The 27,224-nt window shown below is 46.6% G+C and overlaps 1 protein-coding gene across 1 annotated transcript; it reads left to right on the forward strand.

Moving 5' to 3' along the window:
- Window positions 1-960: 960 nt before the first annotated feature.
- ANAPC1 (anaphase promoting complex subunit 1) lies at window positions 961-26,083 on the forward strand. The gene is made up of 47 exons (XM_021537651.4): window positions 961-1,288; window positions 2,072-2,233; window positions 2,361-2,412; window positions 2,976-3,085; window positions 3,239-3,321; window positions 4,134-4,207; window positions 4,435-4,580; window positions 5,212-5,432; window positions 6,059-6,268; window positions 6,551-6,646; window positions 6,896-6,986; window positions 7,072-7,137; window positions 7,290-7,427; window positions 7,781-7,921; window positions 8,155-8,215; window positions 8,503-8,690; window positions 9,100-9,174; window positions 9,317-9,582; window positions 9,792-9,883; window positions 10,179-10,327; window positions 11,287-11,365; window positions 11,444-11,480; window positions 11,570-11,640; window positions 11,752-11,930; window positions 13,873-14,099; window positions 15,183-15,301; window positions 15,683-15,954; window positions 16,475-16,709; window positions 17,441-17,532; window positions 17,672-17,806; window positions 17,925-18,007; window positions 18,144-18,222; window positions 18,517-18,591; window positions 19,121-19,197; window positions 19,396-19,486; window positions 19,580-19,633; window positions 19,895-20,088; window positions 20,311-20,397; window positions 20,802-20,919; window positions 21,683-21,760; window positions 22,066-22,133; window positions 23,087-23,225; window positions 23,806-23,892; window positions 24,297-24,392; window positions 24,546-24,744; window positions 25,206-25,340; window positions 25,818-26,083. Exons 1-47 carry the CDS (start codon window positions 1,076-1,078, stop codon window positions 25,931-25,933), a joined length of 5,856 nt encoding a protein of 1,951 aa, XP_021393326.2. The 5' UTR covers window positions 961-1,075; the 3' UTR covers window positions 25,934-26,083.
- The last annotated feature ends 1,141 nt before the right edge of the window (window positions 26,084-27,224 follow it).

The raw sequence follows: 27,224 nt of genomic DNA on the forward strand, positions 1-27,224 counted from the left end.
GGGCAGCTTCTCTGGGCCAATGTCCATGTCTCGAACACAGATGGCCATGGAGCTGAATTGTTGGGAATAACGGACAAGGATTGTTGGTACTAAATGCCAGGTAAATGAACAAGATGTAACTGGAGAAGGGGCCATGCAGAAGTAGGGCAGGGCTTTTCTGGAACAAACATCCTTGTTCCAGTTCAAGAGACACAATAACAACAACAAAAAGAGCATCAGCACAGAATTCTTTCTTCCTTTATGTCGGAGCCCCTTCAGGCGCTGAAAGGGGCTCTAAGAGCTCCCTGGAGGCTTCTCTTTTCCAGGTGAACACTCCCAATTCTGATGGAGATTGAGCCTAAGATTGGATACATCTTCATCCCACCTCCTCTTTGAAAAGCAGTTTAGGAAACAAGAGGGTTTATTCTGTATCTCCTTTACCCTTTCTTCCTTTTTACATCACTGGCTTCCATCAAAATCACTCTACATGGACTCTGATTATTCTTTATCCTGGGATGCTGGGATGATTTGGGTGGGAAGGAACCTTAAACATGATCCAATTCCTTGCCATGGGCTGGGAAACCTTCCACTATCACAAGTTGCTCCCACCTGGCCTGAACACTTCCAGAGATGGGGCAGCCACAGCTTCTCTGGACAACTCTTCCAGTGCTTCACCACGCTCACAGGGAAGAATTACTTCCCAATATCCGTCTAAACGTATCCTCCGTCATTTCAAAGACAGTCCAGCACGACCCCAGGCCGTGAGCTGGGCGATCCATGACGGAAGTCGCCACGGGAGGACAGCAGTCCCCAACCACCGCCGCCCGGCAGCGCCGTGCCAGCGCTCGGCGGGACTGTGGCACCGAAAGGGCATTTTGGGGGAAGTCTCCCCCGAGGATACGCCGGGAGGCACTGGAATGCCGCAGGACACGGCGGGAACAGGCGCGGCCATGGCGGGGCGGGCGCGCGCGGGGCAGCCCGGGAGCGCCAAGATGGCCGCGCCCGCGTGAGGGGCCGCCGGTGCCGCTCCCCGCGCGTCCAGGTGCCCGCGGGACCCGCCGGCGCGTCCCGGAAATAATGAGGATATCGGGGCCCCATGTCGGACCACTGTGACGAGAGGGCGACGATGATTGCGGCCGGCGACCTGCAGGAGTTCGCGCCGCGGGGCCGCGAGCAGAGCCGGCGGCACCCCAGCGCCCTGAGCCTGCAGCTGCGGCGTCTGCAGCCCGCGCCGGAGCTCTGCTCCTCCGACGGCGCCGCAGGACTCGTGGGCTCCCTCCGAGAGGTCACCATCCACGACCGGCAACGGGTACGAGCCTTCCTGAGCTGGGCGTCGGGAGGGAAGGGAGCTTGAAGCCCATCCGGCTCCCGCCCGCCGCCGTGGGCTGGGACACCTTCCACCAGACCGGGCTGCTCCAAGCCTCCTCCAGCCTGCCCTTGACTTCCAGGGATGGGGCAGCCTGCGCCAGGGCCTCACCACCCTCCCGGGGAAGAATTCCTTCCCGATATCCCACCTAACCCTGCTCTCTGGCAGTAGGAAGCCATTTCCCCTTGTCCTGTCAATCCAGACTCGTGTCCAAGTGCCGCTCCAGCTCTCTTGGAGCCCCTTTAGGCACTGGAAGGGGTTTTAAGGTCTCCTTGGAGGCTTCTCTTCGCCAGGTGAACAGCCCCAGCTCTGCTGGAGTTCGAGCCTAAGATTGGATCCATCCATATCCCAGCTCCTCTCTGAGAAGGAGTTCAGGGAGGAAGGGGGTTCACTCTAAATCTCAGAACTCTACAAAGGGTCTCCCTTGCCCATTCCTCCCTGGCTTCCATCAAAATAAATCTAAATGGATCCTGATTGTCCTTACCATGGAATGCCAGGGTTTTTTGGGGTTGGAAGGGATCTTACGGATCATCTCATTTCACCTCCTGTCATGATCAGGGACACCTTCCACTATCCCATGGTGCTCCAAGCCCCATCCAGCCTGGCCTGGGACACTTCCAGGGATGGGGCAGACACAACTTTTCTGTGCCAGCACCTTGTAACTGGCCTAACTCATCACACCCGTGGGTCTTGTGGCTTTTCTTTTGACAAACCTCTGTTTTCCAGGAAAGCTGGCAGCTGAGGAAAGGCATCAGTGATGTCGGGGAGGAGGTGGACTATGACGAGGAGCTGTACGTGGCCAGCAATGTGGTCATCTGGAGCAAGGGCAGCAGAAGCCAAGCGTCCACTGTGTACAAGGCATTCACCGTTGACAGCCCCGTCCTGCAGGTACAGAAATGTGGGAAAGGGGCACTGAGGGAATCCACAGACCCTTTCTAGGCAGGGAACAGGGGAAGGTGACATTGTGTGGGAGCAGCTCGTTCTGGAGAATTAATGATGCTCTGTTGGGTTTCAGGCCTTGTGGTGTGACTTCACTGTGTTCCAGGAAAAATCAGAAAAAGCTGATGGTGAGTGTCCTGCTTCTTGTGCTGCTGGGCAAATGCTCTGAGTTCAGCTTTCTTGGCTTTGAGTCATGGAATTGTTTAGTTTGGGAAAGCCCTGAGAGGCCACCAAGTCCAGCTGTTGCCAACGCCACCACAAAACCACATCCCCAAGTGCTGCATCCACGTGGCTTTTATAGCCCTGTGCCTGTGTCAGGGCTGGATACTCTTTTGGGGAAGGAATTTTCCCAATATCCACCCTGAATCTCCCTGGTGCAACTTGGGTCTATTTCCTCTCATCCTGTCCCTTGTTCCCTGAAAGCAGAGCCTGACCCCAACCTGGCTGCACCCTCTTGTCACAGAGTTGTGCAGACCCGGAAGGTCTCCCCTGAGCCGTCTTTACACCAGACTGAGCTTTCTCTGCCAGTCTTTGTTTTCCAGCCCCTTCCCAGCTCCATTCCCCTTTCTGGACACACTCTAGGAGCTCATTCACCACGACTTGAAATGTCAGAATTTACTTTTTGTGTATAAGGGATGTCGGAAACAGAGTGAAACTTCACTGTGTAATTGTTTTGTTCCTTCCTTTCCAGTGTCAGGCAATGACGAAATAGTGGAGAAATGTATCTGCATTTTGCAGAATTCCTGCATAAATGTGCACAGCATGGAGGGGAAGGATTACATCGCTGCTCTGCCTTTCCAGGTAACTTCTGCCATGCTTTTTGTCCACATTTATGTTTCCCTGCTCTGCGCAAAAAGCCTGAACATCGTATTTTCCTATAAGACCCTCAAACATCATCAACACAGCACATGGTTGATGTTTTTATCCCACCATAAATCCATATTTTTTTTATAGGTTGCAAATGTCTGGCCAACCAAATATGGGTTGTTATTTGAGCGCAGCAGTTTTTCCCATGAGGTGCCTCCAAGTCCACCCAGGTATGAGCTGAGGAATTTGGGTGGTTTCCTGTTGGATAATCTAATAAGGAATGGAAAGTTGAAGGGCAGTAGTGAAATATCCGTGTGTTTCTGATAGAAAAAGGTGGAATTGGGTGGAAAAGGAGGAAGTTATGTTTGACCCTCCCTGGAAGTGTTCAAGGAAAGCTTGGATGGGGCTTGGAGCAACCTGGGATGGTGGAAGTGCCCCTGCCCGTGGCAGTGGATGGAATAGGATAATTTTAAGATTCCTTCCTACCCAAACCATTCTGGGATTTTATTGATGCATTTCTTCCAGTCTTTTTATATCATCCCAGTGACTGAGTGAGCACACTCAAAGCTGAGTGTTAAAAACTATTTGGGTGTGCTGGTCCCAGGAATAGGATCTGGGAAGCACCAGCCTGATTCCATTAAATTTGTCCTAGGAATTGATTTCAGGCTGTCATGGTCAGCTGGGAGAGTCACTGAGGGATTAGCATCGAGACATTATCTCTCAGCTGCAGGATCCCATTTCCTCTTTGGTGAGGATCCCATTCCCTGCAGAGTGGGGATCCCATTCCCTGTTGGCTGAAGCTTCCAACTCTTGTGGAAGCCCTCTCTGCATCCCAAAGGAAGCAGTTGGACAATGTGCTGATGAGCAGCTTTAATCCACTCTTGGGTTTTTCCCTGGGATTCTCTAGTCCTCAGAAGAGCTGGGATTATGAATAGAGGTCCTGAAAGTTGAGCCTACTCAGTCAATCCAACAAGCTTTTGGAGATGGAATCTGTGTCCCTGCTGTCACATTCCAGGCTCTGATTTGTCTGGCTTTTCCCTAGGGAACCTTTGCCGACGATGTTCAGCATGCTGCACCCCTTGGATGAGATCACCCCTCTCGTCTGGAAGTCTGGAGGTACATTGGATGTCACTGGAGTCCCTCAGGGTCTCTAGCAAATCCCAGTGTGTCCCTGGATATCAAAAAATTCGGGAAGAGTCACTTCCAAGGATTCAGTTAGAGTGGCTGCATGAACAGAGAAGCTGCTCAGGGGAGAAGCCCAGATTGTGGAAGGAAGAGAGTGTGGGAAATGCTCGTAGTATTGTTGTGGAGCTGATCCTTTGGAATGAATCCCTGTTTTCCAGGAGTGCTTGGATCGTCCCGGGTGCAGTATGTGGCTGACCACACGCTGAGGATCGTGTTCCTCAGCGCTGACCCTTCCATTGTGATGACCTACGACACTGTGCAGAGCTTACACACCGTTTGGGCCCTCAGGAGAGTTAAGCCAGAGGTAAACATTCCCTGGGGAGTAAAGATCTCTGGAAAATAGCTGTGTGCATTTCCGTGCCCTTATGTTTGTTAGGGATGCCTGGGATTTGGGTTTGTTTCATTTATAAGAGTAAGATGTTTGGTGGGGCTGGTTCTTTTGGTTTTTTGGAAGTTTTTTCCATGGATTTGCCTGGAGCAGGGGGATCATGGGGTGGTGATGGTCATGGATTATGTTATTAACATATTACTCTGTACATTGGACCAGAAGTCTTAAGAAAAGTGGAAAGTAACTTAGTGCCATGAAAACTTTGGCAGTGAGGGTTGTGAGGCCCTGGCAGAGTTTCCCAGAAACCCAGTGGCTGCTGCATTCCTGGAAATGTTCCAGATTGGACAGTGCTTGGACCAGCCTGGGCTAGAGGAGGGTGTTCCCATGGCAGAGGGTGGAACTGGCTGGGCATTAAGGTCTTTTCCAACTAAATCCTGTGATTTTGTGAAAACCGTTGGAGCAGTTTCTATGGGAGTGGAAGAGTAGGGTTGATGGGATTAACTCTGTAGGCTGAACATGGATTTGTAACACATATCTAATGGGAAAAGATGTTGGAAAAGCCACTCCCTGGCTGTCTTTGCCCACATGCCATTGGTTTTCCTCCCAGGAGCAGAGCCTGGTGCTGAAATTCTCAGAGCAGGGCGGCACCCCCCAGCACATGGCCACCAGCAGCTCCCTGACTGCTCATCTCCGGAGCCTCTCCAAAGGAGATTCCCCTGGGGGCTCCCCTTTCCAGAACTACTCGTCCATCCACAGCCAGAGCAGATCTGGCTCCTCTCCCAACCTGCAATCCCGCTCTCCCACCATCTCCAACATGGCCGCTTTGAGGTGGGCATCCCCAGCAAATCCCAAAGGATGGGGGCTATGGAATAGCATGGACACATTTTGCTCTCTATCTTTCCATCCAAGGCTCAGGTGCCTCTTGTGTTGCAGCATCTGAAATTTCCCTTGGAATACCCTTCCTGTGCCATTATCCCAATAGTACAGGAGGGTAGTGCCTGTGCCAGAGCCAAGGAGGCTGCTCTGTCATGAATCAAGGCATGTCTGCAGGATGTTTGAGTTCCATGAGTGTTTTGGGCTGACTTCTCTAAATAAATCAGAGGGAAGAGGTTGGGAGGGATTTTTGATGGAATGGACCATCTGAAATCCTTTTGAAATCTCATCTATTGGATTTGGACAGAGATGCCAGGAAAATAGAGAATTGTTTTCCTGTGCTAGAAGCCTAAAGGAAATCAACAGTGAGCTAGTTCCTGGTTTAGGGTTTGGTTGGGTTCTAAAGTCAGTGGATGAGCTCCCTGGGATTCTCCCTGATTTTGAGGATCCACTTTTCAGCAATATCAAATGTCTCTAATTCTATCCCAGTTTTGAATATCCACTTTTTGGCTGCATCAGTATCTGCTTTTTCCATGATTTTGAAGATCCTCTTCTCATCCATATTCTGTCTCTGCCTGCAGCCGCTCCCATTCCCCAGCCCTGGGAGTCCATTCCTTCTCTGGAGTGCAGCGGTTCAACTTTTCCAGCAGTGCCCAGTCCCCAAGGAGACCCAGCATTACCCATTCCCCAAATTCCATTTCCGTTGACTCCTTCCTCATGCCGGAGACGGAGCCGATCGTTCCTGAGCTCTGCATCGACCACCTGTGGACAGAAACAGTCCCAAGCATGAGGTCAGGTGGTTTTCTTGGGATGAGAGTTGGGAAGCAGGAATTAAAGTGAAATCACAGCTTATTTGAGTGTTTTTTCTGCAATCAGAGCCATCTTGGCGTTTACATGGACTTTCACTCCCTGATTTTTTTGGGAACTGATGCTGCCTAAGTGCCTGGCTCCCTTGCAGAGAACTGAACACTTGGACCAGTTTTCCCTGGTGTGTTATTCCAGGTTTTCTGAATGGTTTCATGGAGTCTCCAAACAAAGCAGGTTCTAACCTGGTCCTTGTGGCTCTTTTCCAGAGAGAAGAATTCCCAGGCATCCAAAGTGTTCATTTCCACCGACCTTTGTGGACAGAAATTCCTCTGCTTTTTAGTGGAATCCCAGCTCCAGCTGAGGTGAGCATTCCTTGAGGACATGTGAACCAGGAGAAGCACTCCAGAAATTCATAGCTGGAAGTACATCAGGGGTTTCAATTAATTAGAAAATTTTAAAAAAAGTTGATTTATTTTGAGCAAAGTAAGGAAATGGAGGAAGGAACCACAAAACCCACAAAAAATTCACTGCACTGTTGGAAGTCTGTGTTTTCTTTCTGTAACAATACCCAGGACAAACCTTTTACGTTTCCTGTTCTCCCCAATCCCTAGGTGTGTAAAATTCCAAGAGAGCAATGATAAATCTCAGCTGATCTTTGGATCTATCACCAATATTCCAGCAAAGGATGCGGCTCCAGTGGAGGTATTGTTACCTGTGGAATGTCCTTGTCATGCAGCTGGTGCCTCATTAAACACAAGGAGCTGAATGTGATGCTTGATTATTCCAGGGAATTGACACACTATTGGTTCTGGAAGGCAGTGGGAATCTGGTGCTTTATTCTGGAGTGGTTCGGGTAAGCAACACCTTTTCCATCCCTAATATATGTGTGGTGCTGAAAAGGGAGTCCTGAAGTATCCATGGCATTAATGGAACAATTAAATATTTTTTGTGGGGGTTATTTTTAGAGAAAAACTTAACTTTGTGTTTCCTTTTTCCACCAAAAAGGTGGGAAAGGTTTTTATTCCTGGACTTCCTGCTCCATCCCTGACAATGTCCAACCCAATGCCTCGGCCAAGCACTCCCTTGGATAGTGTCAGTACTCCATCCAAGCCTTTGAACAAGCATCTGGGGCCCCTGGAAGAGGTAACAAATAAGGAAATAATTCCTTTTCTTGTAATGATCGGTGGTTTTTTATCTTTCAAGGTGTATTTTGGAGTGGAATCTTTTTATTTTGTAAATCCTCTGAATAAACTGTGCTTAAAGAAGATTTCTGTGGTGCTGCCCTGTTTATTTATTTCAGTTTGCCAGAAAACTTCCAAGGCAGGGATTGGAAAGATTTATAGTAGTTTCTAAGATTCTTGTTTCTAAGATTGTTGGGTTTGAAGTTCTTCACTTCAAACCCAACAATTATAGCTGTTCTTTGCTCAGATCCACTTTAATTCTGAATTCCACTTCAATTTGAGCTCTAAAATAGGCTCATTTTTCCCACTTTCCAGAGCGTGCTTTTGTCACCAGTTCCAGAACTGAGGGATTCTTCCAAGCTCCATGACTCCCCCTACGTTGAGGACTGCACTTTCCAGCAGCTTGGGACTTTCATCCAAGCTCTGAGGGATCCTGTGCACAACAGAGTAACTCTAGTAGGTATTTCCCTGTCATTTGGGGCAACACTTTTGGTAACAGATTATTTCAAGATAATTCCAAGATTTCCAGTGTTTCACAGAGCTGGTGCCTGAATTCCACATCTTAATGTAGCAAAAGTCAGGATTTGGGAATATCTTCGCCCACTAAGGAGTTCTGAGTTGATAGAAAATGACTCTGCCTACACTTGATGCATTTCCTGATTTGCTTCTACTTTTGCTGGATTTTCCAGGAACTCAGCAATAATACCATGGTTCGGATCAGTATTCCTGAAATCGCCACCTCGGAATTAGGTAGGATTCCAAAGCTTTAGGTGGCCTTTGCTTTGCTTGGGGAAGGGCTGAGATGCCACTTCAGACATTGCTGGTTTCAGTAATGAGCAAACAGAGGAATATTTTTCCTTATTTTTGTTCCAAATTGGAGGATTTGTGCTCAGCTGAAGGAAGAGCCGTGGGAGTTTTGTGGCTTTATTTGCAGTTAAAAGCAGGTCCAAGAAGAGGAACCTGTGGAGATTTCTACCACTGATGAAGGAGATCCCAGGAAACCAGAGCTGATGGATGATTTCCTTCTTTTCTTATAGTGAAAAGATGCCTGCAGGGGGTGAAAGCCATCCTGCCCAAGGAAACAGCTGTGCAGATGTTGGTGAAGTGGTACAACGCCTACAACGCCCCAGGAGGGCCCAGCTACCACTCGGAGTGGAATTTATTTGTCACCTGTCTCATGAACATGATGGGTTACAACACTGAGAGACTCTGCTGGACACGGAATGTGAGCAAATTCATTCTTCACTTCAAAGTTTCAGGCCTGTTTTACTCTGTCTTTATCATGAGATATATTTACAAGGTGCTTGTTATAAATGATGAAGATTTGATTCCAGCTCAACACCTAACACTACTGTATTAAATTTGGTTAATCTCATCCATATTAAATTGATTCTGAGTTTAAACACAGGTCACAAGTCAGATTGTTGTTCCCTAAAGAGGATTTTACATTTCTGGGGTTTGTTCAGCAAATCCAGAAGTACCTCAAGCGGCATCATGTCCTACTTGGCTTGAGTTCAGATGTTGTGATTCACCTAGGAAACCTTGGGAATTTCAGTCCTCAGCTACTTTTATTTAATTTTCCTTTTTCTATTTATTTCTTTTATTTCTATTTATTTTTCTTTAATTTGTTGCAGCTCGATTTTGAAGGCTCACTCTCTCCAGTCATTGCTCCAAAGAAGGCAAGGCCATCAGAAACTGGGTCAGATGAGGTAAGAAGTGATTCCCTCAGTTATATTTGGATTGGGTTTTAGGGGAAAAAAAATTCCTCTGTAACAGTGCTTTGGAATTACCTTTCTGGAAATTATGTTCACCATGGATCCTCTGTCTTTCTTTCCCGTTTCTTTGCTCTAGGACTGGGAATATCTCCTGAGCTCTGACTACCACAGAAATTTCGAGTCTCATCCCATTGCCAAAGCTCTGCGCCTGGACCCTCTGGAAGTTTCGGCTTCCAAGGATGACTTTTCCCAGAGTCTCAGTTTGGATTCCTCCACCCTCCTTTTCTCCCATATTCCTGCCATTTTCTTTGTTCTTCACCTCATCTATGAGGAGCTCAAACTGAACAGTCTGGTGGGAGAAGGTCTCCGCTCCCTCGTGGTTCTCCTGGTTCAGCTGGCCAGGTATTCCCACTGGAAAATTGTTTCTCTTGATGGGATTGCCCCAGTTGGAGCAAACTTGCCCTGTATTTGAAGGAAAGGAATATTTTAAACCTTTCCTATTTGTTCCATGGCTCCAGATACTTCCCCACTAGCAGCAACTGCCAAAGGTGGCATCCAGGAGGTTGGAATGTTTTTTTCCCAGTCTGTGACTCCTCTGTCTCTTATTCCAGGGATTTGAAACTGGAAGCTTACGTGGATTATTACTACAGGGACTACCCAGCCCTTGTCAAAACCTCCAGGCAGACCTGCATAATTGACCAGGGTGGGTTTAAGCCTTTGGTTATTCCATGATATTTGGATATTGCCTTTGTTTTTAACATTCCCCTCATTCTGGATGATTATCCCCTGCTTATTCCTTTGAAATAATTTTTCTTCCTTAACTAGATTCCTTGATTTTTCATTCCTGTCATAAAATCCCATCTGACAGGACGGATCTGTAACATTTTGTGGGGAAATGCTGGATTACTGTTGTTGAAGGAAATACTGGAGGAATTGGGAATGGTGAGGAATTCTTGTGCCTTTTCCCTGAGCTCATGGTCTTTGCTGTTCATCTTAAGTCCAAACAGGTTTCATGCTTCATCCCTCCTTTTTTTCTGCTGAGCCTCCAAGTATCTTCCAGTGGATGAGTTCCTGCCTGAAGGGAGAAGGAGTGCAGCCTTATCCCTACTTACCAGGGATCTGTGAAAGGAGCAAACTGGTGATACTGGTGAGTACTTGGGGGGGACGGGGAATACAGGGATTGTGCCTTGTTCTGTCAGCACTGCCCTGTGGGCAGGGTTTGCTCCCTGCTGCTGAATTTCCTGGGAGGGAAACATCCCTAAAGGAGGGTGAAATAACAGAGGGATTTATTTACTGATGTATTGGAGCTGAGGACCTTCACCACTTCTGTGTTTTTCTGTGGTTTGTGCAAAGTAATGATGGAACTTGGAATTATCTGTACTTTGGGAATGAGAATTCCCCAGTTTTCTCCTTGGGCATGCCCCAGCATCAATATTAATCCTGTGAGTGCTGATGCTATCTCCTGGTCAGCATCACTTCCTTACTCATTGATGGGAAAACCCTTCCAGCTGGGAGCAGAGGTGTCAAGCCTGAGGTGTCTAAGGAGAAAAGCAGGGAGAAAAAGCCAGGATCTATTTTCCTCCTCTCTTTGCCTGATCTGCCCTTGCACAACTCAGAGTTAAAAGATCTTCATAAAGCCCATGAAATTAGTTTACCTGGTTGTGATTTTTCCCAGAATTGTCAAAATACAGTGACTGATCCCTGATTTTGCTGGCTGGACCCAACTGTTTTTCACTTGGAACCTTCACAAAATATCCAAGATGTGGAGGAGACCAAGTAGAAAACAATGTGTGTGTCCTGAAGGAGAAATGGAATGTGAGAAACACAAGAAGGATAACTGGGAACATGTGTTTCTGTTGGGAAGATATTTATTTTTTATCTCTGGGGCAGTGAGGGAAGATTCAGTACATTGTTTCAGGTTGGATTTTTTCCCGCAAAATTTAAAGCTTAAAAGTTTGGTGTTGTTCAGTTGTTTCAGTCTCCTTTTCCCCACAGAACACCTGCCCCACTTCTGAAGTTGTATTCCAGTTACTTCCTACCTGTGTTTATGGGAAGGAAAGGAATATCAGCCCCAGAATTACTTTTTTTGATGTCTCTCCTCCCCAGAGCGTGGCTCTGTATATCCTTGGGGACGAGAGCGCTGTGCTGAATGAAACCTCCCATTATTTGTACAAGATCACATCAGGTAAGGATACTTTGCCTCCATCTTGGGAGTGTCTCAAGCTTGGAAAACATGGAATTAACATGGCCTTGTTTTTCCTAGGCCAACGGAAGCAGCAGATGGAGCAGGATGACAATTGGTATGGAAACTTTTTTGGAGTTGTTTTGTTGAGTTTGTGACTTCCTGCTGACTTCTGGATGAGCTTTTATTGGCTTCTTAATTTTCCAGGTGCAGTTTCAAATCCAGCACTTCTGTTTCCAGCCTGGCTGAAAAATTGGTCCTTTGGATGACCAGTGTTGGTAAGAGAGGAACAACAACATTCCTGAATAACCATGTGCTTGGATAACAGAAAACACTCTGTGTAGGATTCATATCACTTATTTGGGGTTTTTTCCCCCCTGAATTTTAAGGTTTCACCTTGAGGGATCTGGAATCTCTTCCCTTTGGTGTGGCCCTTCCCATCCGAGATGCCATTTACCAGTGCCGCGAGCAGCCGGCCTCCGACTGGCCGGAAGCCATTTGCCTCCTCATCGGCCGCCAGGATTTGTCCAAACAGGCCTGGGAGGGGAGCCTGCAGAAGGGAAAATCTGTGAGTATGGCCACAAAGGGCTTTCCCAATCCCAGGGTTTGGGCAGAGAACGTGGCCCAGGAATTTCCAGCTTAATTCCCAAATGGAGGACAACAAAATGGAGGCTTTACATGTACAAGGGTTTTGGTGTGAGAACCAGCATCCAGCAGGGATGGATAATCATGGATAGCTGGGAAAACTCACATTTAACTCATTAAATAAATCACATTTTAAAACTTAGACAAAAGTTTTGCCTCCAGAGGTGTTGGATTTCTCCTCTTCCCAATCTTTGGTGCTTTCTCCAGAGGCTCTGCCATCAAACCATGACAGAAGGAGAAGGAAGTGTGTATTTGTCAGAGGCTCATTGTGTTGGCATGCCCGACATACTTCTTTCCACTAGAAGAGCTAGATTTGGAAATAGACTTGCCATATTTCTCTTTTTTCCCCACAAAAGGTTTTAGTTATTTGTATCCTAAGGTAAAAGGATTAAAAAACCAGTGTGGTGTTTTCCTCTTCAACATTTTCTTCTGATGGTGGCTATCTGGTGATAGCATTCCCAGGAATTGTATCTCACTGAAATGTCCTTTGTTGAAAGCCAAAAATCATCTTAAGGCTGACATAAAACCCCATCATGGCAGAAGATTGGAGCCTTTTCCAAAGTCAGGAATTGGAATTGAAATCTCAAGTCCATCTTAGTCAAGATCCTTTTTTGTTTACTCAGCTTTGGAAGGGATATTAAAGTTATTCCAGTTTTCTGCAACAAAGGCTTTATGACTAATTGCTTATCAAAACTGTAATTAATTAGACACAAAGGTTGATTAATTACAGGTCAAACCCCACCTGCCATCACACAAAAAATCCTTTTTGTTTGCTGCTGGTGGAAGCTGTGCCCAACCGAAACCCTCACGAATCATCAAAAATGATGATAAATTTGATTTTATCACTGACTTTATAACAATGCCTCAAATTGATGTGACCTTAAAAGGCCAAAGTGAGCTTCAAACCCCAAAGTGTTTGTCATTTCTCAAGAGGGCAGGGTGGAGTTTCCTGTTTCAGAACGGACGCTGCTGCTCTGGGTGGTGCAGTTGTGTGTTGAGATTGAGTGTGGATTTAAGAGAAGAAATTTGGTTTCATTCATCAGGTCTTCATTTACTCACCCTCCTGGGGCCACATGTTTCTGGAGAACCACAGGAAGATCTGTTCCCTTTGGGTCCCCTCATCACTTGTGTGATGTGAGCAAACAGGAGAGCAGAGTTCTAGAAAAGCATTTCTTAAATCTTGCATGGAAAAAGGGTTTTCCAGGAGTGCTCCTAAGCTTTGGTGCTTTTCTGTTCATGTGTGGAAGTTCCAAAATCATTCTGGTGCTGTGCTAAATCCCAAGTTTTCTGATAGTGAAGAATTTTGGGATTTTCTGCTGTGCAGGCTGTTTGTTTTAATGGGTAATTTGCTTTTCCACGGTGGTTGTGGAAGGAATCCAAATTGATGTGTGAAAACATCGATGCTTTGAAAAATAACACAGAGGTTGGAGCAGAATCTGCAAAACAGCAGTTCTGGTCAGGCTGATCACAAACTGGGATAATCGTGAGCTGGGCTGATGGAGTAGGCAGGGAAAGAAAAACCCTTTCCTACAACTACTCCAAAACAAGTAAGTATTTTGAAAGGCCAAGAACTTCATCACACATCACCTCCTCACTGCATTTGAGGTGTCATATCCTCTTGTCTTTAGTTATTTATCCCATTTGGTTGTGCAAAAGTACTTGATTTCCATCTTTAGAAATCCTCCAGGCCTTTAAATTCCTGTAAGGAGCATAGGAATGCTCCATTGAAGGGAGGGTCCCTTCGATGTACAGACAGATGTCCATCCCTTCTGTATACAGACCCATCACTGTGCTGGGTGAGTTCAGGTTATGGTGCCTTCCTGACAGTTTCCCCCCTGGAATTGTCTTTTCCCTTTCCCTTGCAGTCTGTGGGCTCAGTGCTGTCCTCAGATATTCCGTCGGCAGCCAATTCGGAGGAGGATGAGGATGGCATGAATGACATGAATGAGGAGGTGATGTCCCTGATCTGGAGCGAGGACCTGAGGGTGCAGGAGGTGCGGAGGCTCCTCCAGAGCGCCCGGCCCGTCCGAGTCAATGTGGTGCAGATGCCTGAAGCCAGTGACCACGAGTACATCGAAGAGAAGGAAAACAGGTAAGGAATCCTGGAAGCATGGAATAGCTTGGGTTGGGTTGGTTTTGGAAGGACCTTTAAGCTCATCTCATTCCAACTGCTGCCATGGCCATTCCACTATCCCAGGTTGCTCGAAGCCCCATCCAGTGTGGCCTTGGAAATTTCTCCATTTACAGCTGTTTCTATTTCCCAGTATTTGCTCAGCTGAAAGATTGTGGGGAAATTTTTGGAAGCTCAGAATCAAATTAAAAAAAAAAACAAAACAACATAATCCAAGTCTTTGGAGTTCTGTGGGTCAAAGCTCTGCTGTGTTGGAGTAGGGGGTTCTTTGGAAGGACAAACAGCACATTGAAGTCAGTTGGGGTTGAATGGATTTTGTAGCACTTTCTTCTGCCCAAAAAAAGTGAAATATAAGCAGGACCTACTCTGTAGAGACCAAACCATCCGTGCCCTGCCTAAAGCTGAAGAACCCTTTGTGATAGGCTGGTCTTGAGACAGGGGACCTTGGAATTCCACGGAAAGCACATTCACTGTGCCATCCCATTCCTTTGAAGCCTGTGTTCAGTGTCCTCGACTATCCCTTTCCTGCTTTATTCACTACTGGGGCGGGTTAAAAACCTCTTCTTTAAAAACTAAATTAAAAAGCAAACCTGAGAACACCATTAGCATGCAATATGTTCTGAGTCTGACCTAGGGAACTGAGTAATCTAACGAGTTTAGAAAGTGTTTCCAGACTAAATCATAGAGAATTGTGGTCAGCATTCTTGGAAGAACCTTTTCACCTCTGTATGTGGGTTATTACTCAGTGTTGTCACCACTCATGGCAGGATCCCACAGGGCAACCATGACTTTCTCCTTTCACCTCACTTCCAGCATGTCTGTGGAATGGATTTATTGAACCAGGTTTAAGGGAAAAATAGTGCCAGGTTCCAACAGCTAAAAGGTATCTTGGAGATGAACTTTGTGAGGACCAAAGATTTTGTTCAAAAGGGGAAGGAAGGAGTCACAATGAGGGAAAAATGGTTCTGTCCAGTGCCTGTTGTTTGTAGGTTGTTTATATGTCGGAAAATTTTCTATATGGTTTTGGATTCAATTCTCCACCAGGTTGCTGCAGCTGTGCCAGCGAACCATGGCGCTCCCAGTTGGACGAGGAATGTTCACCCTATTCTCCTATCATCCTGTGCCAACGGAGCAGCTGCCCATCCCTAAGCTGAACCTTACCGGTATGCTGGTCAGGGGTTCCTTCCCAGTCCATCCCAGAGCTGGATGGGCTTTCTTTCAGCTGTTATCCGATTACAGCTCAATTATGGGTTTTGTAAGGAAGCAGCTCCTCTGGACTTAGAATCTGCTACCTAGAATGGTGGAAGATACTTCTGGAATGGTCAGGGCCAGTGTTACCAAACACTGAAACCTTTTATTAGGTACAGAAGGAGAGAAAAGTGGAAAAATTGTTCTGAACAGTGCTGAGGTCATAGAGGATGGAGATCCTGCAAAGGGCTGTCCTGACATTCCTGAACATTCTTGGACTGGAACTTTTCCCTCAATTGGCACTGGATGAAGAGTTTGGCTTTTCCTGACTACTGTTATCCTCTCTCCCATGGCAGGTCGTGCTCCTCCGAGGAACACCACTGTGGATCTGAACAGCGGGAACATCGATGTGCCCCCCAACATGGCCTGCTGGGCCAGTTTCCACAACGGGGTGGCCGCTGGCCTGAAGATTGCTCCTGCTTCCCAGATCGACTCCGCCTGGATCGTCTACAACAAGCCCAAAATCGCTGAGCTGGCCAATGAGTATGCGGGGTTCCTCATGGCCCTGGGCCTCAACGGGCACCTCACCAAGCTGGCCACCCTCAACATCCATGACTACCTAACAAAGGTGAGGCCTTCTGGCACATCCAAGAGCCAGATCCCAGTGGGATTGGGTTCTTTAGGCTAAACAGGGAAGGAAGGTTTCTTTGAACTGCTGCATTGGAAGTTTCCTGGTGTGGGAGAGTGTCTGAGTTGCTTCATTATGGTTGTGGTGCATGGTTTGGGCTGGAAGGATTCTTTATCAGTGTGAGGAAGGGATTCTTTCCAAGGAAGTGGTAGAGAACTGGCTGTCCAGGGAGGGCATGGAGCCTCTGAATAAACTCTGTTCCAAACCCACCTAGATGCATTCCTGTGTTACCTGCTCTGAGTGTCTAGGGGGATATGATCTCCAGAGGTCCCTTCTAATCCTAAATATTCTGGGGTGCCACAGAATCAGGAACCTCCATTTACATTCAAAGATTTTCAGCAGTTTTACCACCAGATCTTTTCACCCTGCTCACAGCTCATTGAGATACGCCACTGGAACACTGGGACAGGGGTTTTCCCATTCCTTGATGTGCCTCACTGCTCTTTGTCCCCTTACCCAGGGCCACGAGATGACGAGTATCGGGCTCCTGCTTGGCGTCTCCGCTGCCAAGCTGGGCACTATGGACATGGCCATCACCCGCCTGCTGAGTATCCATGTTCCCGCCCTGCTGCCACCCACCTCCACAGAGCTGGATGTCCCCCACAACGTCCAGGTGGCTGCCGTGGTCGGGATAGGCCTGGTCTACCAGGGCACTGCCCACAGGCACACTGCTGAGGTGCTGCTGGCTGAGATAGGTGGGTGTTGACACTGGAAAAACAGGATGAGGGCTGGGATAGTTGCAGTGTGCACCAGGGAGTTGGGAGTTGTAACATTGGCACCATCCTACCACAATGTTTTCTTCCCATTTTTCTAAAACCTCATTGTCCCTCCTGGGAGCTTATGCAGCATAAAAAGGAAAGTCACTGGATTTAGGAAAAGAAACGTGGCAGCATCATTACTGTTCCTACTTCTTCCACCTGGAAATTTGGTGTCCTAAATTCCCCTGTTTGGAATTTTAAAGTTTTTAACCACTGGGCCCTAAGAGCTGATGTGAAAGCAGATTTATGATCTCACTTGTGCTCTCATTCTGAATTAATTTGTAACAGCTTTTCTCCATGTTTACGTAGGACTATACTTGGAGACTGTGTGGTTTATTAAACAGGGAATGGGATAAATTTTAATGGTAAAATTGTTGTGTTTCTGGAAATTGGATATGTGCAATCCTTTTTTAGCAACAGCATTTGGATTGGTTCAGGATCTTAAAGTATCCTCAGTTAAACTTGGGATTTTCACCGTGGCTCTAAACTTCAACCATAACATTTAGGAGGGAGTTGCTGTTTGGGAGTGGATGAATGAACTGCCAGCTTCTTGTCATTCCACTGAGGACTTCCCTAAGGAGGGCAGATATTTTTTTTCTCCTTTCAGTAGGAATTAAGCAATAAGCTGGAATTTTCAAAAGTGAATTTTGCTGGTTTGGTTTCTCCAGGGCGTCCCCCCGGCCCAGAAATGGAGTATTGCATGGACAGAGAGTCCTATTCCCTGGCAGCTGGGCTGGCCTTGGGAATGGTGTGCCTTGGGGTAAGTCAGCTGCAATTAGGAGACTCATTATCCATTGGTATGGCATTCCAAGAGCTGTTCCATCCTCGGCTCCCAGCTGCCTGTGGGTTTTTCTCCTAGAGGAAGGCACTTCCATGTTTTCCTTCTTTCCATTCCTTAGCATGGCAGTAATCTGATTGGGATGTCAGACCTCAACGTTCCCGAGCAGCTATACCAGTACATGGTGGGGGGACACAGGAGATTCCAGGCGGGAATGCACAGAGAGAAGCACAAATCTCCCAGTTACCAAATCAAGGTATGTGGCGCCAGTGCTGGCTTATTTAAGTTGGAAGACTGGGAGGTGTCTCCATGACTTTGGGAACATCATTCCTTTCCAACTGAACCTGTGGAAAGTGTTCCCTGTGTTTTCCCAGGAAGGAGACACCATCAACGTGGATGTGACGTGTCCAGGTGCCACTCTCGCACTTGCCATGATCTACCTGAAGACCAACAACAGGTATTGAATTCCTTGAGAATTCCTGCAGGGTCAATCTGCCCTAGTGTTGGTTTTGCTGAGGTTTGGAATTGCTCTGCTGAGGTTTAGAATTGCTGGATAGTGACCTGGAAATCCTTTTTTTTGCCATGCCCTGCAGATCCATTGCTGACTGGCTCAAAGCACCAGATACCATGTATCTCCTGGACTTTGTCAAACCAGAATTCCTTATGTTGAGGGTAAGATTTTTCTTGGGTTCATTCCTCAGTCTATTTAAATGATGTTTAGGAATTCCAGCCCAACATGCCCATCATCCAGAATCCTTTGCTTCCCAGCCAAACTCACTCCTTCCAATAATTCCTCCTTGTAGTGTGGCAGCTTCATTGTCATGGAAGCAGAATTTAGCAAGAAATAGATGAAAGACACAGTTTAGGGGGAATGTTACATTGAATTTTTAGGTGTATTTTTATACCTTTTACCAATCCCATAGATAAATTTTCTCCCTCGCGATTTTGTTTTCTCCTTTTTGCCAGACCCTGGCTCGATGCCTGATTTTGTGGGATGACATCCTGCCCAATTCCAAGTGGGTCAACAGCAACGTGCCTCAGGTAGGTGTTTGTTTATGTATGGTGTGTTTGCTTCTCAATTTTACACCTCCCTGGATTGTTTTCCATGCGGGTATTTCCATAGTCACGTTAGGAGCACAAGAAAATGAGCATTAACATGGCCAAGGTGACTGTCCCCTGGGGTCCCTGGATTTTAGGAGCACTAGAGACTGGAAGGGAGATGATTGAGGAGAGACAGGATTGTTTCAGACACAAAATGATGTCAAGGAAAGGAAAGGATTAAACTTTTCCCTGCATTGTCAGGTCCAAAACTGCTGCATGGAGTTGAGCATTAGGAATAACTTCCCAACAGTGGAATCAGTGGTATTCCAAGATATTATATGGAATTTTTAAGACCAAATGAGCTCAATACCTATGAGAACTACAGGATGCTGATGGTCTCTGTTGGGGAAAAAACAGCTTTTCCTTCCCTTAGATCTGTTTGTTATTGCTTATGAACTCTTGATGGCCAGAGTTTCAATTAGTCCATCAGTTTTCCCTTGGATTTATTTTCCTTTCCGGCTTTTTACAGATCATAAGAGAGAACATTATCTCTCTTCATGCAACAGAGCTGCCTTCATCTGAAGACCTGAGCTTGGAAACGCTGGCGTGAGTAACATCCCAAAAATCTCCTCCTAGGGAATTTTACTGTCCTGTAAAGGACAGTTTTTTTATATGGGATATCCTATAAAGGATGAGTCTTCCCTTTTATTTTTAAGGGATGAAGGAGTTTGTGCTGTATATTCAGATGGAGGGAAGAGGGAGAAGAGGAACATTTAGTTATTTCCTGTTTATGTTGTTCCTTAGGCAAGCTCATGTCTATATCATCGCTGGAGCATGTTTATCCCTGGGATTTCGTTTCGCCGGGTCGGAAAATCTGGCAGCATTTCAGTGCCTGGTAAGAGGAGGGTTATTTGATTGCATTCACTTCCCTGGAAGCTGTCACTCATCTTTTGGATCCATATTCACTGGGCATTCCTTTTCTTTCTAGTACAAATATGCCACGGATTTCCTGAAGTGCTTGTCGGCTCCAACAGCATCCATAGTAAGTTTTTCCAAGCAAGAAGATGGCTTTTTGTGACCCTTAGCAAACCTCAATGGGAACAAACCCAGCCCTTTTAATTCCTGGATTGCACATGATATATAGGATATGGCAGAGCTGCAAATCATTTAAGGACTTTGCTGGCTCTCCCTCCTTCTGGGGAATGTGGTTTTCAACCTCCAGGGTAGAAAGTGGTGGATCATCCCACCTGGAATGTGCTGTTGGTCATGGAATTGTGATGAAACGTCTCTGTTGTGCTTGAAGACAGGTCACTATAACCTGGAAACGTGCCTGAGTGTCCTTCTCCTGGCCCTGGCCATGGTGATGGCTGGCTCTGGGAATCTCAAAGTGCTCCAGCTTTGCCGTTTCATGCACAAGAAGACGGGGGGAGAGATGAACTATGGCTTCCACCTGGCTCATCACATGGCTTTGGGACTCCTCTTCCTGGGAGGAGGAAGGTAATGGGCCTTTTCCAAAGGCAGATCTCAGCCCTTATTTCCATTTCCTCCATTTCCCTTTTTTTAATATATCAATGCATAAAGGTGTCTTCTGTTGGAAGAGAAAGTCTTGTTGTCTTTGTGCACTTTTGGAAATTCCTTTCCTCATCCCTCCAAAATATTTTGGCCTCCTGTGTTTTTTTAGACAGAAAACTAAAGGACAATGTTGTTTTTTTCCTACAGATATTCCCTGAGCACTTCCAACTCCTCCATTGCTGCTCTTCTCTGTGCTCTGTACCCTCACTTCCCTGTTCACAGCACGGACAATCGGTAAGGCTTTCGTGGGGATTCCATTTTCTTCAGCTGAACCATCTTCTTACAAAAGACAAATGATGGATTTTTACCAAAAATCAATTTTTGGAAGTTCTCCATTCAAAAAAAAAAAAAAGTGGGAAATGGGAGAAGTAAGTGACAGTGGTAGGGATCTTTAGTCAGTGAAGAAACATCAGCTCTGCTGTACTCCTGTGTGGCTGCTCCAGTTTGCTCAGCTGGAAAGATTTTTGTGGAAGATCTGTCCATTTATGACCCTTAATTACTTTTGGTTCTGCTCCATTAAGCCCTGTTCTGTTAATTAACCAATACCATGGCTACACGAGCTGTATTTGGGTATGGGGCTGAAATTGGGTGTCTGGGATCTTTCCTAGCCCATGCTGAGCTCCCAGTTCCCACCCCAGGTACCACCTGCAGGCTCTGCGTCACCTGTATGTGCTGGCAGCCGAGCCCAGGCTCCTCACGCCCGTGGATGTGGATACCAACACTCCCTGCTACGCCCTCATAGAGGTCACCTACAAGGTAATGTGGCTGGGAAGGGCCTGAGGAGCTGTGGGATAGCCAAACACTCGGATTTATGCCAGTTTTCATTAGAGTGGCCTCCAGTCTTGGGTTTGGTTTCAAGCTGTGGTGGAGACAAGGTGAATTCTGCACAAATAAGTGAAGGGTTGGGCTCAACCCACTCACACCCCAGGTGTGCTTTGGTGGCACCTGGAGAGCAGAAGGGAGGACAGGGAGAGTCACCTGTCTTCAGACAGCCAAGGATGGGTGTCCTGACTGACCCAGGTTCTTCTCCCTCTTCAGAGGGATTTCCAAAAGCTCAGAGGTGGCTGGAAGCATTTGTGGTTTTCGAGGCCTTCTCCTAATTCTGAGATTAGTAACTTGGTGTTTCTCCTTGGTGCTTCCATCAGGTGTCCTTCAGGGAAGTGCTTTCTGTGGGATTTATTTTATATGGGAGAAGGGAGATGCTCAGAATTTATTTATTGGGATTTTTAGGGGGAAGAGGTGCATCTCTGTGGTTCTGGCAAAGAGTTCTCTATGTTCCCATTACAGCTTGCTTCCCAAATCTTCATGTTTCAGCCTTGCCCAGAGTTAGGTGTTCATGCATCCATCCATGGAAAATTTGCTCGAGAAGTCCATGTATCCTGATATGAATCCTGTGTTTACTTAGGAACAGAACCCCCTGCCTGGTGCCAGAGCAGTTGTTCCCCACAAGATACCCTTTTCCTTCCTTTTCCCATGGAAATGAGCTTTTCTAACCTGTGGCTCCCATGATGTTTTGCAGGGCACACAGTGGTATGGGGAGGCCACTGAGGAGCTGATGGCACCCACGCTTCTCCCAGAGCTCCACTTACTGAAGCAGGTAGAGGAAATCTCTGTTTAATGGAAAACCACCTGGATTATGTGTCACAAATCTCAAGAGCTGAGATCTGATGGATTTTGATTCCTTAGTCTGACTCTGGACGACATTGTCCCCTTATGATTCTTGTATTCTGTCTTGATCAAGATCTTCCAAGATCTGATGCAGCAGGGAATTCCCTGTAGAAGACACAAACCTGAATTTTCTGTTTGGGCAACACTATGAAACAGCCCAGAAAAAAAAACAGTAGAAACCTCTTAATTCAATGATTCTGGCTATATTTAGTAATAAAATGTTTCTATTGACAGATCAGAGTGAAGGGCCCCCGGTACTGGGAATTATTAATAGATTTAAGCAAGGGAACAACTCATCTCCAGTAAGTGTTTTTTAATGCTCAACTGAATCATGACCTCGTAGTAATTGTATTGCATGTTTTTTTTAAACCCTCCCACATCTCTGGGTTGAAACCTGGGTTTCATCAAGTCATTGTTATGCATCTGACTGCACTTTAGGGGGAAAGAAAGAAACTGAAGAGTTGGGTTTCACTCATTGAGGTGAATAATTCATGCAAAAAACTAGGGTTGGGAAAAACCTGATAGTAAAACCCACAGAGACTGGCAGTGGGATGGAGGCACCAGAGAGCAGCTACAACTCATGGTTTTGGTTTGGTTTTGAGTGGTGGTGATACCATGTTTCCCAGACTGCTGGGGACTGTTACTGCCCTGTGAAATGCTTTTTCTTGTGTCACCCCATGTCACAATGTACCACCCGCCTTCATGACACACGCAAAACATGGGGCAGCTGTGGGAACCAGAGATTTTACCGGAACACAGGATCTGGGGGTGGGGGGGGGGGGGAAATCATTCTCATCTTTGCACTCCCACATGAGGGGTGGGAGAAAGAAGCTCAGTCTTTGCTCAGTAATGTGTTGCTTTTAGGTCATTTACTTGCCATTAATCAATCCCAGAATCATTTAGGTTGAAAAAGACCTCCAAGATAATGAATCAAATCATTGATTGTCCTCTTGTCAACTGGAAGGATTAAATTAAGCTCAGTCCATTAGTACAGTATGCTTTGGGTTTGAAGGGATTTAAGGATCACCCAGTGCCACCTCTGCCATGTCAGGGGCACCTTCCACTACCCCAGGTTGCTCCAAGCCCTGTCCAACCTGTCCTTGGACACTGCCAGGGATGGGGCATCCACAGCTGCTCTGGGTGTCCTGTGCCAGGGCCTCCCCACCCTTCCAGGGAAGAATTCCTTCCCAATATCCAGCCTGAATTTCCTCTCTTTGAACTGATTCCGTAAATTGGCCCTGTTGTGCTGTTCCAGGTCAATCCTTTCCAAGGGTGGCATCCTGTACGTGAAGCTCCGAGCTGGGCAGCTCTCCTACAAGGAGGATCCTATGGGCTGGCGCAGCCTCCTGGCACAGACCGTCACGCACCGCAATTCCGAAGTGCGGGCATTCAAGGTGCTGCTCCTAGGGTAGTTCCTGCCAGGAATGCTGCTGAGGGAGGGAATTCTGGTGGTTTTCACTGGACAGCCACGTGTAGGTGCATCTGCCATGGGTGTTCATGAGTGTTTGACTTGTCCTGACCATGAAGTGCTTGATCATGCAATCATTTAGAGTGGAAAAGTCCTCCAGGGTCATGGAGTCCAACCTTTACATCATTGAATCCAACCTTTAGATCTTGGAGTCTGACCTTTAGGTTATGGAGTCCAGCCTTTAGGTTATGGAGTCCAAACTTGAGATCATGGAATCCAACTTTTAGATTAAATCCAGCCTTCAGATCATGGAGTCCAACCTTTAAATCATTGAATCCAAATTTTAGATCACTGAGTCCAACCTTTAGATCATCTAGTCTAGCCTTTAAATTGAGTCCAACTTTTAGGTCCTTGAGTCCAACCTTTTGACATGGATTCCAACCTTTGGTGTGGGTTCCAGTTTTGTCCCTTGCAATCTGGACACTTTGGAAATAAGTTGTTTTATCTTTGTGCACAAATTCAAAAAGTTCCTTTTAAGGATGTGTTTTAATCCCTTTTTTTTCCAGCCAGAAGCAATTTCCGCTTTCACTTCCAATCCCGCTCTCTTTTCCTTCGCTGATTATTTTTGCAAACCAACTGTGAACATGGGCCAGGTAGGAAGCATTGGTGTGGACCGACACTTATTCCCTGGACAAAAAGTAGGGAAAACCTGCCTTAAACTCTAGAGCAGAATTTAGCCCTGCAATCAGCAGGACCTGGATGTTGTGTAATACAACTCTGATTCCTCTTGGTTTGATATTGGGATTTTTTGTCCCATTCCTTGAGGAATGTATTTAACAAATCCAGAGAGCCCTGAAGCTCTTAGGAGAAGTCACATAAGGTGTTTTACATGGAATTTCTTTAAAAGGGAGGGCACAAAACCCAGTTTAATTATCCCAAGGAAGAAGTCAAGTGGTATCATTAATTATCCCAAATTCCTGTGATGCCACTGCATGGATTAACTTCAATGGAGGTAGGAACCTGAAATAAATTGTGCCTGACACCTGACTTTCCTCAGAAACAGGAAATCCTGGATCTTTTCTCCTCCATCCTTTATGAGTGTGTGACCCAGGAGAATCCGGAGATGCTGCCCACATACATCGCCATTGACCAAGTAGGAAACTCCTCTTCCTGTTGGAAACAACACTTTTTCCCTCTTTTTGGGGGCAAATAGTGGCCATTCCATGTGCTTTTACAGAGGAGGGAGGGCAGGGGTTGAGGAGTCATTTACTTCCTGTTTCATTCCTGCTCCAATTCCCACTCTCAGGCTGTGAGGAGGCTGGAAAGGCAGGAAATGTCTGAGACCTTTGAGCTGTGGCAGATGAAGCTGGTGCTGGAATTCTTCAGCTCCCGGAGCCACCAGGAGAGGATGAGCAGAAATCCAACCCGAAGGCTCTTCATGAACTCTGAATTCCTGCCAGTGATGAAGTGCACCATAGATAACACCTTGGATCAGTGGCTTCAAGGTAAAGAGGAATTTCAATTCCATTTAGAATCCTGAAATGGTTTGGGTTGGAAGGGACCTTAAAGACCATCTCTTTCCATCCCTTGTTGCTCACCTGATTCTTGTCTTGCTGATCCAGGTTGATTTTTGCCTTAAAAGTATGGAAAATTGCTGAGGGAAGGGAGGGTGTTTTCAGTTTGATGTGGAACATTCCCTGGAGAGTTGTGTTTGCCTGGAGTGGTGGGAGGTTTTAGCAGGGAAGGTGATATTTCCCAGAGAAAATTCCTTCCTCATCTTGCACAGGGAGAATTTTCCCGGGACAAAAGCAGACGATGACCACAGCAGGGTGGCCATGGCAGAAGGAAGGAGGTCGGAAAACAACCTCCCAGCCCACCTTCTGTGGAGAGTGGACACTTCAGTGGGATTTATCTGTTGAAATTCTGCTTCCCAAATGTCAACAAAGTTATTCCTTGTGCCTTGCAGCTGGAGGGGATGTGTCCCTGCATTCCTACCTGAGCGGGCAGGCTCCAGAGGAATCCCAGCTGAGCATGCTGGCATGCTTCCTGATTTACCATTCTGTGCCCACACCGGGACAGCTGGCAGCTGGAGGCTTGGAAGGTGAGTCTGGAACTGGGATTAGAGAAATCTGGGCAGCTTTTCCTTGCCCTCCAGCAGCCTGGGAATACATTAGTCCTGAGGTTACTAAGGGAAAAGAAAGGCAGCTGGGCCTTAATTTTGGGAGCTCTGTTCCTTGCTTAGGGCTGGGGCAGAAATGTCACCACATCCATGAGGGGTCGGGGGCTTATCCGAGGAATCCTGTGCCAGCCACAAATTCCTATGTCTGGGCATGGAAGATTCCAGTTACCTGTTACAACTCTTTTCTGGGTGTTCTTTTCCTCTGTGTTTTCCTTCTTCCTGGATTTGCGATCTCTTTTAAAAGATATTTGAGATCTCTTATAGAACTTTACTTTCCAGCCATCATACAACAAACGGATCCATGGGATGACACCTCCAGAGCTCTCTGGAGGTTCTCCCAATTTTGGGCGAATTTTTGCTCATTTTTACACCCTTTTCCTTTGCTTTGGATGTTTTTAGGGAGCAGGAACTTCTCAGAGCTGCTGCTGAAGCTGCGGAGGCTGCATGTGCCTGTGCGGGCGCTCCTGCGCCTGGCTCCACTGCTCCTCGGGAATTCCCAGGCCATGGTGCTGTAGTCCCACCAAACTTCCCAAAATCTCCTTCTTTTTGTACCTTCCCAAACACCAGATTCACTCCTAGCTGTGGCAACCACGACCAGGAGTTATTTATAAATTGTTATGAGGAATTAAAAAGTGAGGTCACAATAAATTTACTTTTGTAACGAAGGTTTGTTTGCAAATGTGTGGTTTTTGTGGGGAATTTGGGAAATATTCCCTTGGCTGGGAATAGGGTCTTTCCTTGGCTTTGTAACTCCTTTGCTTGTTGGTGGATCTTATTTCCAGACAATGGAAATAATTCCTGGTTCAAACACTTTGTGTTCTGTTCCTCCTTGTGTATCCCCCTGGATGAATGTGAAGCAGGGCTCATTCCTTGTTGGTTCTGGGCAGAGCAGATCCTTAATTTGTCACCAAACACATAGAATTACTCCATAAAAAGCAGCCAGAGCCAAAGGCTTGGATTCTGATTACTGTGGTTCCAAATTTAATCCTGTTCTGTGGGATTTATGCCAATTTCTCCCTGTTTTTTTCCCAAATCCTCAAGGACTTTGCGAAGGGTCAAATGGAGGGAGGAGGACAACAAGGAGTGATGAAAAAGAGAGCAAAAGCAGGAAAATTATACAAACCTGATTCTTATAAGAAACAAGTTTATTGTGTATTAACTGAGGCTTTCCAATTGCTTGAGGTATCCTGAAGGAGGCCGAGCCTGTGCCGAATTCCAACCTTCATCCCTTTCTTTTTAAGCTGTTCAGAAACTTCTCTAATTTAATAAAACAATTTAATGAGTTTAATTTGTCACACCTATTCCACAAGCACCTTCCTTATGTGAATTCAATGAACCCATGAACAGATGGGAAATCAGAGGAGCTAGGATGGGGCTCCTCATGGGTTAATCCTGGATGTTCCTTCCCCTAGGAGGTGGGTGCAGCTCAGGGAAGTTCCTTCTAAACTGTGAAATGGGAAGAATGAAGTGCTAATTTTCCAGAGGGAATGACACTGGGATTTCATGGCATCCTGGAACGGTTTGGATTGGAAAGGACCTTAAAGACCATGGCCAGAGACACCTTCCTTAAAGCCCCATCCAACACTGGCCTCAAACACTTCCAGCGATGGGGAATGAAATTCCCCACGACTTTTCCAAGGACAAATACTTTTTTTGCCTCCTCAAGCCTCTACCCCAGCCCCAGAATGAGCCTCAGTTGGACAAAGAGCCAAAAATCCAAATGCTGGATTTGGGGCTGAGAAACCTGGAGGTGTCCTAAATCCTCTTTCTGTCCCGATAGATCCATGGGGTCTATGCCGCATTCTG

The sequence above is a fragment of the Lonchura striata genome, chromosome 3 (assembly GCF_050655825.1).
Source record: "Lonchura striata isolate lonStrDom1 chromosome 3, ASM5065582v1, whole genome shotgun sequence".
NCBI lineage: Eukaryota > Metazoa > Chordata > Aves > Passeriformes > Estrildidae > Lonchura > Lonchura striata.